Source organism: Neophocaena asiaeorientalis, unplaced genomic scaffold (assembly GCF_003031525.2).
Source record: "Neophocaena asiaeorientalis asiaeorientalis breed wild unplaced genomic scaffold, Neophocaena_asiaeorientalis_V1.1 scaffold110, whole genome shotgun sequence".
NCBI lineage: Eukaryota > Metazoa > Chordata > Mammalia > Artiodactyla > Phocoenidae > Neophocaena > Neophocaena asiaeorientalis.
The window spans coordinates 5235929-5246136 of NW_020175053.1; the positions used below are offsets into that span (position 1 = coordinate 5235929).

At 43.8% G+C, this 10208-nt stretch overlaps 1 protein-coding gene across 1 annotated transcript in view; it reads left to right on the forward strand.

The window, feature by feature from the left end:
- Window positions 1-99: 99 nt before the first annotated feature.
- Window positions 100-10208, forward strand: part of PSMG2 (proteasome assembly chaperone 2) — a 16003-nt gene continuing 5894 nt past the window's right edge. Inside the window, exons 1-3 of the mRNA XM_024763945.1 lie at window positions 100-256; window positions 1721-1892; window positions 4590-4648. Of these exons, the coding sequence (XP_024619713.1) occupies window positions 200-256; window positions 1721-1892; window positions 4590-4648 (288 nt within the window). The 5' untranslated portion in view covers window positions 100-199. The remainder of the gene's footprint in view (window positions 257-1720; window positions 1893-4589; window positions 4649-10208) is intronic.

The window sequence follows — 10208 nt, forward strand, 5'->3', positions numbered from 1 at the left end:
CCCTGCGGCGCCGCCCCTGCCACCGCCCCTCCACGCAGGCCCTGCCGCACGCCGCCTCGTCAGGCGGTGGCACGGGCACCTCAGGACCCCGTGCCGTGGGCCTCGAAGAACCCCGCGCCGAAGGCCTCGTAGGACCCCGCGCACCGCCCATCCGCGTTTCCGGCCGCAGGCTTTTCCCGCTGTAGCAGCCGTCTAGACCATGTTCGTCCCCTGCGGGGACTCAGTCCCCGACCTCGCGGGGTGCACGCTCCTGATGGTGAGTCCGGCCCCGAGGGAGGGGGAGGGGTGGGGGTCCGAGCGGCGGTCCCCGAACGCGCGCGGGTCTACGGCCCCGAGTCCTGGTGGCTGAGAGCGAAACGTGCTGGGGAGTGAGTGACCTGTGCTCAGCTAGTGTCGTGCGGGCCACTCGCTTTACATTTCATCCTGGAAAACCTTTTCTCAGTTAGTTCGGGAGTCAGGTTCAAGCTAGCGAATCGTTGTCATTAGCCAGGAAACTACAGACGGGTTGCTAAAGACTTTGGCTCACTCAGTGAGCGTTCTGTGGTGTCAAAATGTGACAAAAAAGACTAGATTCTTGTCCTCAAGGATTTTGCAGTTTAGTTGAAAACACATGTATATAAATAAGGTTAGAACGTTGAAAAAGGTACAGAAAGACCCTAGGATTTATTGGGAGGGGGAGGGACACAAGGACCTCTTAAGAAAAGCTTCATATTTGGAATTTAAAAAACAAACAAACAAAAACTTATAGATACAGAGAATAGATTGGTGCTTGCCAGCAGGGGTGGATAAAATGGGAGAAGGGGGTCAGAAGTACAAATCTCTAGTCAAAAATAAGTCCCGGGATGTAACTCGAAGCATGATGACTATAGTTAATACTGTATTGTACATTTGAAAGTTGTTAACAGAGTAGATCTTAAAAAGTTCTCATCACAAGAAAAAAAGGATTTTCTGACTGTGTGACATTGGTTGCTAACTAGACCTGTTGAGGTGATCATATTGCAGTATGTACAGATGTCGAATCACAATGTTGTACAACTGAAATTAATATAATGTTATATGTCAATTATATTTTAGTTTTTAAAAAGGATGATGGTAATAGAAAAGTTACTTTTTGATAATTTTCATCATAATAGTGCACACAAGAAATATTAATGGGGACTTCCCTGGTGGTCCAGTGGTTAGGACTTCACCCTTCCACTGCAGGGGGCACGGGTTTGATCCCTGGTCCAGGAACTAAGATCTCGCATGCTGCGTGGCCAAAAAAGAAATAAAATGTCAATAAATGCTTAAATTAGCATGTGATAGTGTACTGAGGAAGGAAATTTGACTTCATTTCAAAGTATCTCCCTGAAAAATATTTATTAATCACAAAAGACAAGAAGTGTTTTTGCAGGAGATACCTGGCAAAAAAAAAAAGAAAAAGAAAAATGTCATAGAGAAAGTAATGTACAAAAGATACTAGTGGTACCCTTGACAGTGGAGTGGTGAAGAGGGAAGCCATGTTAGGTTGAAGAAATGGAAGATTCATTCCATTGGGGTATTTAGTAAGTGTTCAATCAGTAGTCTGAAAGGTGGAGCTAATGAAGGGGTCAGAATCCAGCTGTGATTCACCTGAGTGTAAGCGTGTAGTACCAGTGCTGTGATTGTTGTCTTCTGACTAAACTTTTTAAAGTGCTGCTAATTTGGTTGACTTAATGAATATATTATTTTACTGTTTCAGCCAGCAGTATCTGTTGGAAATGTTGGCCAGCTTGCAATAGATCTGATTATTTCTACACTGAATATGTATAAGATTGGTTACTTCTATACTGATTGTCTTGTGCCGATGGTTGGAAACAATCCATATGCAACTGCAGAAGAAAATTCAACAGAACTCAGTATAAATGCTGAAGGTGTGTTATATTCTCCTACAAGGTAGAGTTGTTTTAAATCAGAACCAGACCCTCTCAGTATGTCCTACAGCGCCTGGCACCGGCTCTGTGCAGAGTTCAGGATACTGTGTTTTCCTCTCCTGCATACACCCTGGTTTAGGCCTTAGCCTTTCCTAAATGGCAGCTCCCTTGAGAGATGTGGTTGTATTTGTATCCTTGGATGGAATTTGAGATACCTATTTGTTTAACATGGGGTTTTTCCCCTTTTATCCTCAGTTTTATTTTCTCTCCTTACTGGCATGGGTAAGCATCACTAATATCAGGGAGAGAGAATTCCACTGGGCTCAGTCCCATATGTTTAATATACCCTACCTCACACAGGCCTCTGCCATCCTGTCACGTTGTAGAATCCGTCGTAACACTGACGAGGCTCAGAGAGGCCGAGTTTCCTAACACTGCAGTGGGTGTGGGCTCTTCCCACGCCGTACGTCTCCACAGTTCCTCGTTGGACTGTCAAGCTGGGTTAGTTGGGGCACACAGTTTACAGCCCCCAACCACTGTGTTCATGATGAGACTGCCCCTCGGGAGGAGAGGAAAACAAAGGAGCCTCCAGTTACTTCGCGTGATGGGCAGCTGCTGCCTTGGCCTCTCAGTCTTCGGTTTAGAAGCCAAAGGTGACAGAGGAACATGAAAGACCGTAGGTGGACCGAGAAACAAGTGAGGAAGCATTTTGGGTTTTGTCAGTCTTAACTAACCATGTCATGAGCTTGCAATAATGAAATACACTTTAGAAAGATGGTTTTATTAACACTAGATAATTTCAATTATTGCCTTGAAGGACAAAGGACTGTAAATGGTAGAACTAGAATTTTTATATTTAGATTAATGATAACAACTGTCATTTGTTGAGTATCTCCTCTGATCTGAACACTGTGCATTTACATGTGTTAATTCACTTAATGCTCACAACTACTCCATGGGTGGTTTTATAGATCAGGGAACCAGTGCACAGGGAATCATGGTCCCATGATTAATCGAGGCAGCCTGACCCAGAGACCTGCCTCCCCGTCACCTGCTAATGCACCTTCGCTCCAGCAGAAGACCCACTGGCTTTTTCCTCTGACACAAACTGGCAGCAGGTCCGTTGGAGACAGTTCTTTAATCCACTTTTTTATTTTTTAAGATGAGGTGTCTTTTTGAAATAAATTATAGACATCACAACATTCCACCCCCAAATATGTAAGTATGCACCCCTTATAGTACATTTTCTTACATAGCTAAAACACCATTGCATTTAACAAAATTAGCAATATCTTCCTATACCCTATCCATATTCAGAGAGGCCCAGTTTACCCAAAACTGTCCTTTAAAGTTAGTTTGTCCAGACCAGGCCATAGTACTTCTGATTATCGTGCCTTTGAAATCTCTTACCCTGCATAATCTCTTTTCCTTCTTGGCAAAACTGATTTATTGAAGGAAAAAGCTGGACACATTGTCCTATAGAACGTCCCACCTTCTACGTTTGTCTGATTGCTTCCTGTGGTGTCATTTGCCACTTTCCTCTAGTTTCTGTATTTTCTGAAACTGGAGTTAGGAATAAAGGCTTGATTGTTTAAAAGCTAAATATTTTAGCCAGAATACGTGAAAGGCGATGTTACATCACCTGACAAGAAAAAGGATCTGGAAAACAGGGTCTTAACAACAGAAAAAGACCTTTGTGATACACTGGTGGAGAGAACACAAGTGTTGCTGTTGTAGAAAGTGGTACATCTTATATTTTAAAGCTCAGCCTGCCCTTTTCCCTAATTCCTAGACCTGCTCTAGCCTCCTTTGCCCCACACATACCTGGTGGTCAGCAGACTCGCTGATGGAGCACAGCCGTGGCCACCCCACGTGCACCAGTCCAATGAGACAACCCCGAAAAGACCTGTATAACAGGAGAGACATGATCCACCGAAGGCTGTGCCCAAGTCTAGGGTTATTTGTAATCTTTTTACAGTAACTGAAAGCTTAGCCCTTGGCACAGTGGCCTAATCACGTGTCCTCAGGCACTCTGTATTTTGTCCTTGGGTCATTTTGGAGTGTCTCATTCTTGGAGGTGAAGTTGGGCAGGACCTCTTAAGCATCAGTAAAGTGGGCCCCTTGTAGAATCTGATGAAAATTGTGGATCCTTTTTGCAGAAAAAATTCACACACGTCGACTCACAAAAATTTTTGCATGTTATTTCAGGTCTTTCAAAAACTCCTAAAGAACACATGTACCTATTGCAGGTATTTTATTACACAGCTAACATTCGCTGCATTTTATTCTTCCTTGTTCTAATCCCAATGACTGTTGCTGTTCTCTAGAGAAAAGAGGAAAGAATATCAGAAACCAAAAACGGTCTTAAGAATGATGTCATTTGTCATAATGCTAGAAATTTCCAGGGGAATACTTCTCTGGATTTACAGTCAAAGAAGAGAAATAATTTTTGATAATTTTCTTACAGTTAACTTTTCAGCACTGAATGTATTCTATAGAATAAAGCCCACAGGTGAATTCTGAGGTATTAAAGTGTTTTGTTTTAACTAAATGATATAGTGCATATGTTCTATATTTTAACTATCGAAAACATTTAGATACAGAAGTTCTCCTAGTTCAGCTTTTTATCATTTTAACTTCACTTGTATGACTCCTTCAATTTAACTATCATTTGGTTTCATTTTCTTGGACTTGCAGTGTATGCGTCGCCTTCAAAGAAACTAGTGGCTCTTCAGTTAAGATCCATTTTTATTAAGGTTAGTATGTTATTTTTGCCTTCTTAAGTTTATTAAAGTGCAATATAATGAGAAAATACTGAGTCATTATCATTAAGACTGAAAAGTCATTTCTTTGTTTATGTTTATACAGTTAAGCAAGGTCTGATTCTATAGAGAAATACTCATAAAATTTCAGAGTTGTTAGTATTGTTTCATGAATATATTGAAAGGAATTGGGACATATAGCTTGGGTCTTATATATTCCTGATTCAGGTAGCATTGGTGAAAAACTTTAAGCATATAAATATTACAGGTTTATTCTATTTGAGTTACATTTCAAACCAGTGGCATCTACATAAAAATTATATATATATGAAAATATTTTCTGAATCCAACTTCTTTCGTCTTCCGCTGCCACCACTCCAGTCCAGCCACCCCCTCCCTCATGCCCTGATTCTGCTTCTGCACCACCCGCCCTGCAGACAGCTCTACCCATGATCCTTTAAATCTTAATCAAAGCATGTCACTTCTGCCTTCCAAACCCGCCAGTAGCTTCCCATCTCAAAGCGAGTTCACAGCCCTCACCACGGCCCGACAGGCCCTACATCTCTGATGTGGCAGCCACTAGACACATGTAGCTGTTTAAATTTTGACTCATTCATTAAAAGTAAGTAAAATTTAAAATTCAGTTCCTCTGTCCCAGTAGCCACATTGCAAGTTCTCCACAGCCATGCGTGGCGAGCAGCTGCCATAAAGAGCATTTGGTTACCATGGAGCGTCTGCGGGGCGGCTCTGTCCCTGGCCCCACGTCCAGCTGTCCTGCATGCCTGTCCCTTGCTCCCCCTCTTGCTTGCCCTGCTCCAGCCACACTGGCCACCCTGTGCTGTTCAAACACATTAACCTCATCCTGTCTCAGTCTTCACAGTAGTTTCTCTGCCTGGACCACTTCTCCACTGGACACCTGAATGGCTCACTTCATTTAGTCTTTGCTTAGCTGTCCCTCATCAGAAAGGCCTACCCCCAGCATCCTTTCTCTTGTCTTATCCTGAGCTAGTTTTCTTCACGACTCCTCACTTCCCACCTGATAGAATGGAAGTTCCCTGAGAAAAGTGACAAGGTGTCATTCACTCCTGTATCCTCGGCTTCTAGACAGAGCCTTGGTGTAGAGTGGATTGAGGTACCACCTGTTCAGGGGGGCAGAAAGGTCTCCCCTTCCCGGGGGCCCCTCCACACACCCCCACAGTCACCATGTTGTAGGAGCGGAATCTCACAGGTGCACTTCACGTCTGGCCTCCTTTACTCCACATTCTGTCTGCGAGGTGCTTCCACATTGTTGCAGGTAGAGGTAGTTACTTCCTTCTCACCTCTGTGCATGAATCTGTTATGTAAATAAACCATGATTTACACATACTGTTGATGGAGCATTTGATTTTTTTCCAGTTTGAGGCTATCACGAATGGAGCTATTGTTATTTTAATATTTATTACTCTTTCCTTAGTTAACAATACCACACAAAAAGTTTGGCAGTGAGAGTTGCTAGCAGTTTTACATTGTGCCACGTGGCTTTTTTGTTCTCTTCCTAATATCAGTACCATGTTGTAGGAGCGGAATCTCACGGGTGCACTTCACGTCTGGCCTCCTTTACTCCACATTCTGTCTGCGAGGTGCTTCCACATTGTTGCAGGTAGAGGTAGTTACTTCCTTCTCACCTCTGTGCATGAATCTGTTATGTAAATAAACCATGATTTACACATACTGTTGATGGAGCATTTGATTTTTTTCCAGTTTGAGGCTATCACGAATGGAGCTATTGTTATTTTAATATTTATTACTCTTTCCTTAGTTAACAATACCACACAAAAAGTTTGGCAGTGAGAGTTGCTAGCAGTTTTACATTGTGCCACGTGGCTTTTTTGTTCTCTTCCTAATATCAGTGTAAGTTCGAGAAGTAAGATGGACAATTCAGACACTTCTAAATGAATTTTTTTTAATTAATTAATTTATTTATTGGCTGTGTTGGGTCTTCGTTGCTGCATGTGGGCTTTCTCTAGTAGTGGCGAGCAGGAGCTACTTTTGGTTGCGGTGCGCAGGCTTTGGGCGGGGGCTGCTCGGCTTCTCATTGCAGTGGCTTCTCGTTGCAGGGCACGGGCTCTAGGCGCACAGGCTTTGGTAGTTGCGGCACGCAGGCTCAGTAGTTGTGGCGCACGGGCTTAGCTGCTCCATAGCATGTGGGATCTTCCCGGACCAGGGCTCAAACCCGTGTCCCCTGCATTGGCAGGCAGATTCTTAACCAATGCGCCACCAGGGAAGTCCCTGAAATTGTTGATAGATATAAATAAAGAGTGATTTCAAAGTAGCAAACATTTTTTGAGCATAGATTCTTTGCACCAATAATACTCTAAATACTTCAAACATGTTGCTCTACTCAGTCCTCACAACAATCCTAGGAGGCAGATGGTAATTATCTTAATTTTACAAGTGTGAAATCGGAAACACAGAAGCTCAGGCAGCTTGCTCAAGCCATGTGGTTCATGGGTGGAGCCAGCATTCTAGACTCGGCAGCCTGTCTCTGGAGCTGGCCTCTCTTAACCACGACACAAACTGTCCTTCTGTTTTTAAAAGGTAGCCATTTCTTACCTGCATTTTAAATTTTATTGAATAATTATTTTATTAACAGTCTCTGAAAAGAGTTTCCATAAAATGGGTTTTCCCCCCAAATTTTATGACCCAGATCCCAGATCAGTCATCTGTTCACATCTTGCCACACCTGCTTGATTCTCTTTGCGCAAGTACACACAGTTTCCTCCTGCCAAACAGTCCAAAAAGAGGCTGTTGACATCATACTGCTCACTCCATACAAGAAGGAGACTCTTCTTCACACACAACCTCACAACCACAACACTGCCACACACCTAGAAAGTCAGCATTCAGTGAATTATTAAGTACTAGCATTCGGCATATTCAAATTCCCCAGTTGTTCCCCAAATATCCTTCAATTCTGGATCCAGGCAAGGTTTGTGTGTTGCCTTAGGCTGTTATATCTTTTCAGTTGGTGTTCAGTGTAGAGCTGCCCTCCTCTTTCTGTGATTTACAATATTGACTCCTCTGAGGGACCCAGGCCAGATGTTCAGCCTTCTGGATTCCCCTAACTGTTTCTTTCTGATCAGATTTAGGGCAGAAATTTCTGGCAAGAACGTCTCATAGATAACCACGTGGTGGTTTTTGAGTAACAATAGATCACTGAAGTACAGAACCAGGAAACTGAAATCTAGATTCCTCACACTTAGCTTATCTCTAGTTGTAAAGATAAAATAAATAGTCATTGTGGGGTGCCTTCAAGATGGTGGAGGAGTAAGACGTGGTGATCACCTTCCTCCCCACAAATACATCTAAACTACATCACCACATCTACATGTGGAACAACTCCTAGAGAACACCTACTGAACGCTGGCAGAAGACCTCAGACTTCCCAAAAGGCAAGAAACTCCCCATGTACCTGGGTAGGGCAAAAGAAAAAAGGAAAAACAGAGACAAAAGAATAGGGACAAGACCTGCACCTCTGGGAGGGAGCTGTGAAGGAGGAAAAGTTTCCACACACTAGGAAGCCCCTTCACCGGCGGAGACGGGGGGTGGCTGGGGGGAAGCTTTGGAGCCACAGAGGAGAGCGCAGCAAGAGGGGTGCAGAGGGCAAAGTGGAGAGATTCCCGCACTGAGGATCGGTGCCGACCAGCACTCACCAGCCCGAGAGGCTTGTCTGCTCACCCGACGGGGCACATGGGGGCTGGGAGCTGAGGCTCAGGCATCGGAGGTCAGATCCCAGAGAGAGGACTGGGGTTGGCTGCGTGAAGACAGCCTGAAGGGGGTTAGTGTGCCACAGCTAACAGGGAGGGAGTCCAGGGAAAACTCTGGACCTGCTTAAAATGCAAGAGACCATTGTTTTGGGATGCACAAGGAGATTCAGAGCACCACCTAAACAACCTCCAGAGATGGGCGTGAGCCGCGTCTATCAGTGCGGTCCCCAGAGACAGGCATGAGATGCTAAGGCTGCTGCTACAGCCACCAAGAAGCCTGTGTGCAAGCACAGGTCACTATCCACACCTCCCCTCCCGGGAGCCTGTGCGACCCACCACTGCCAGAGTCCTTTGATCCAGGGACAGCTTCCCCGGGAGAACACATGGCACGCCTCAGGCTGTTACAACGTCACGCCAGCCTCTGCCACCACAGGCTCGCCCCACATTACGTACCCCTCCCTCTCCCCGGCTTGAGTGAGCCAGAGCCCCCTAAGCAGCCACTTCTTTAACCCTGTCCTATTTGGGTGGGGAAGAGATGCCCTCACACAACCTACACGCAGAAGCAGGGCCAAATCCAAAGCTGAACCCCAGGAGCTGTGTGAACAAAGAAGAGAAAGGGAAATCTCTCCCAGCAGCCTCAGGAGCAGTGGAATAAATCTCCACAATCAACTGGATGTACCTGCATCTGTGGAATACCTGAATAGACAACGAATCATCCCAAAATTGAAGCAGTGGACTTTGGTAGCAACTGTAGACTTGCAGTTTGCTTTCTGCATCTAATTTGTTTCTGGTTTTATGTTTATCTTAGTTTAGTATTTAGAGCTTATCATTGGTAGATTTATTTATTGATTTGGTTGCTCTCTTTTTATTTTTTTATATATATATATTTTTTTTCCTTTTTCTCTTTTTGTGAGTGTGTATGTGTATGCTTCTTTGTGTGATTTTGTCTGTATAGCATTGCTTTTGCCATTTGTCCTAGGGTTCTGACAGCGTTTTTTGGTTTTGGGGTTTTTTTTTAGTACAGTTTTTAGCGCTTGTTATCATTGGTGGATTTGTTTTTTGGTTTGGTTGCTGAGAGATTACTAAAATCACCTATATGCCAATAAAATGGACAACCTGGAAGAAATGGACAAATTCTTAGAAAAGCACAACCTTCCGAGACTGAACCAGGAAGAAATAGAAAATATAAACAGACCACTTACAAGCACTGAAATTGAAACTGTGATTAAAAATCTTCCAACAAACAAAAGCCCAGGACCAGATGGCTTCACAGGCGAATTCTATTACACATTTAGAGAAGAGCTAACACCTATCCTTCGCAAACTCTTAGAAAATATAGCAGAGGGAGGAACACTCCCAAACTCATTCTACGAGGCCACCATCACCCTGATACCAAAACCAGACAAAGATGCCACAAAAAAAGAAAGCTGCAGGCCAATATCACTGATGAACATAGATGCAAAAGTCCTGAACAAAATACTAGCAAACAGAATCCAACAGCACATTAAAAGGATCATACACCATGATCAAGTGGGGTTTATCCCAGGAATGCAAGGATTCTTCAGTATATGCAAATCAATCAATGTGATACACCATGTTAACAATTTTAAGGAGAAAAACCATATAATCATCTCATTAGATGCAGAAACAGGTTTGACAAAATTCAACACCCGCTTATGATAAAAACCCTCCAGAAAGTAGGCATAGAGGGAACTTACCTCAACATAATAAAGGCCATATATGACAAACCCACAGCCAACATCATTCTCAGTGGTGAAAAACTGAAACCATTTCCACTAAGATCAGGA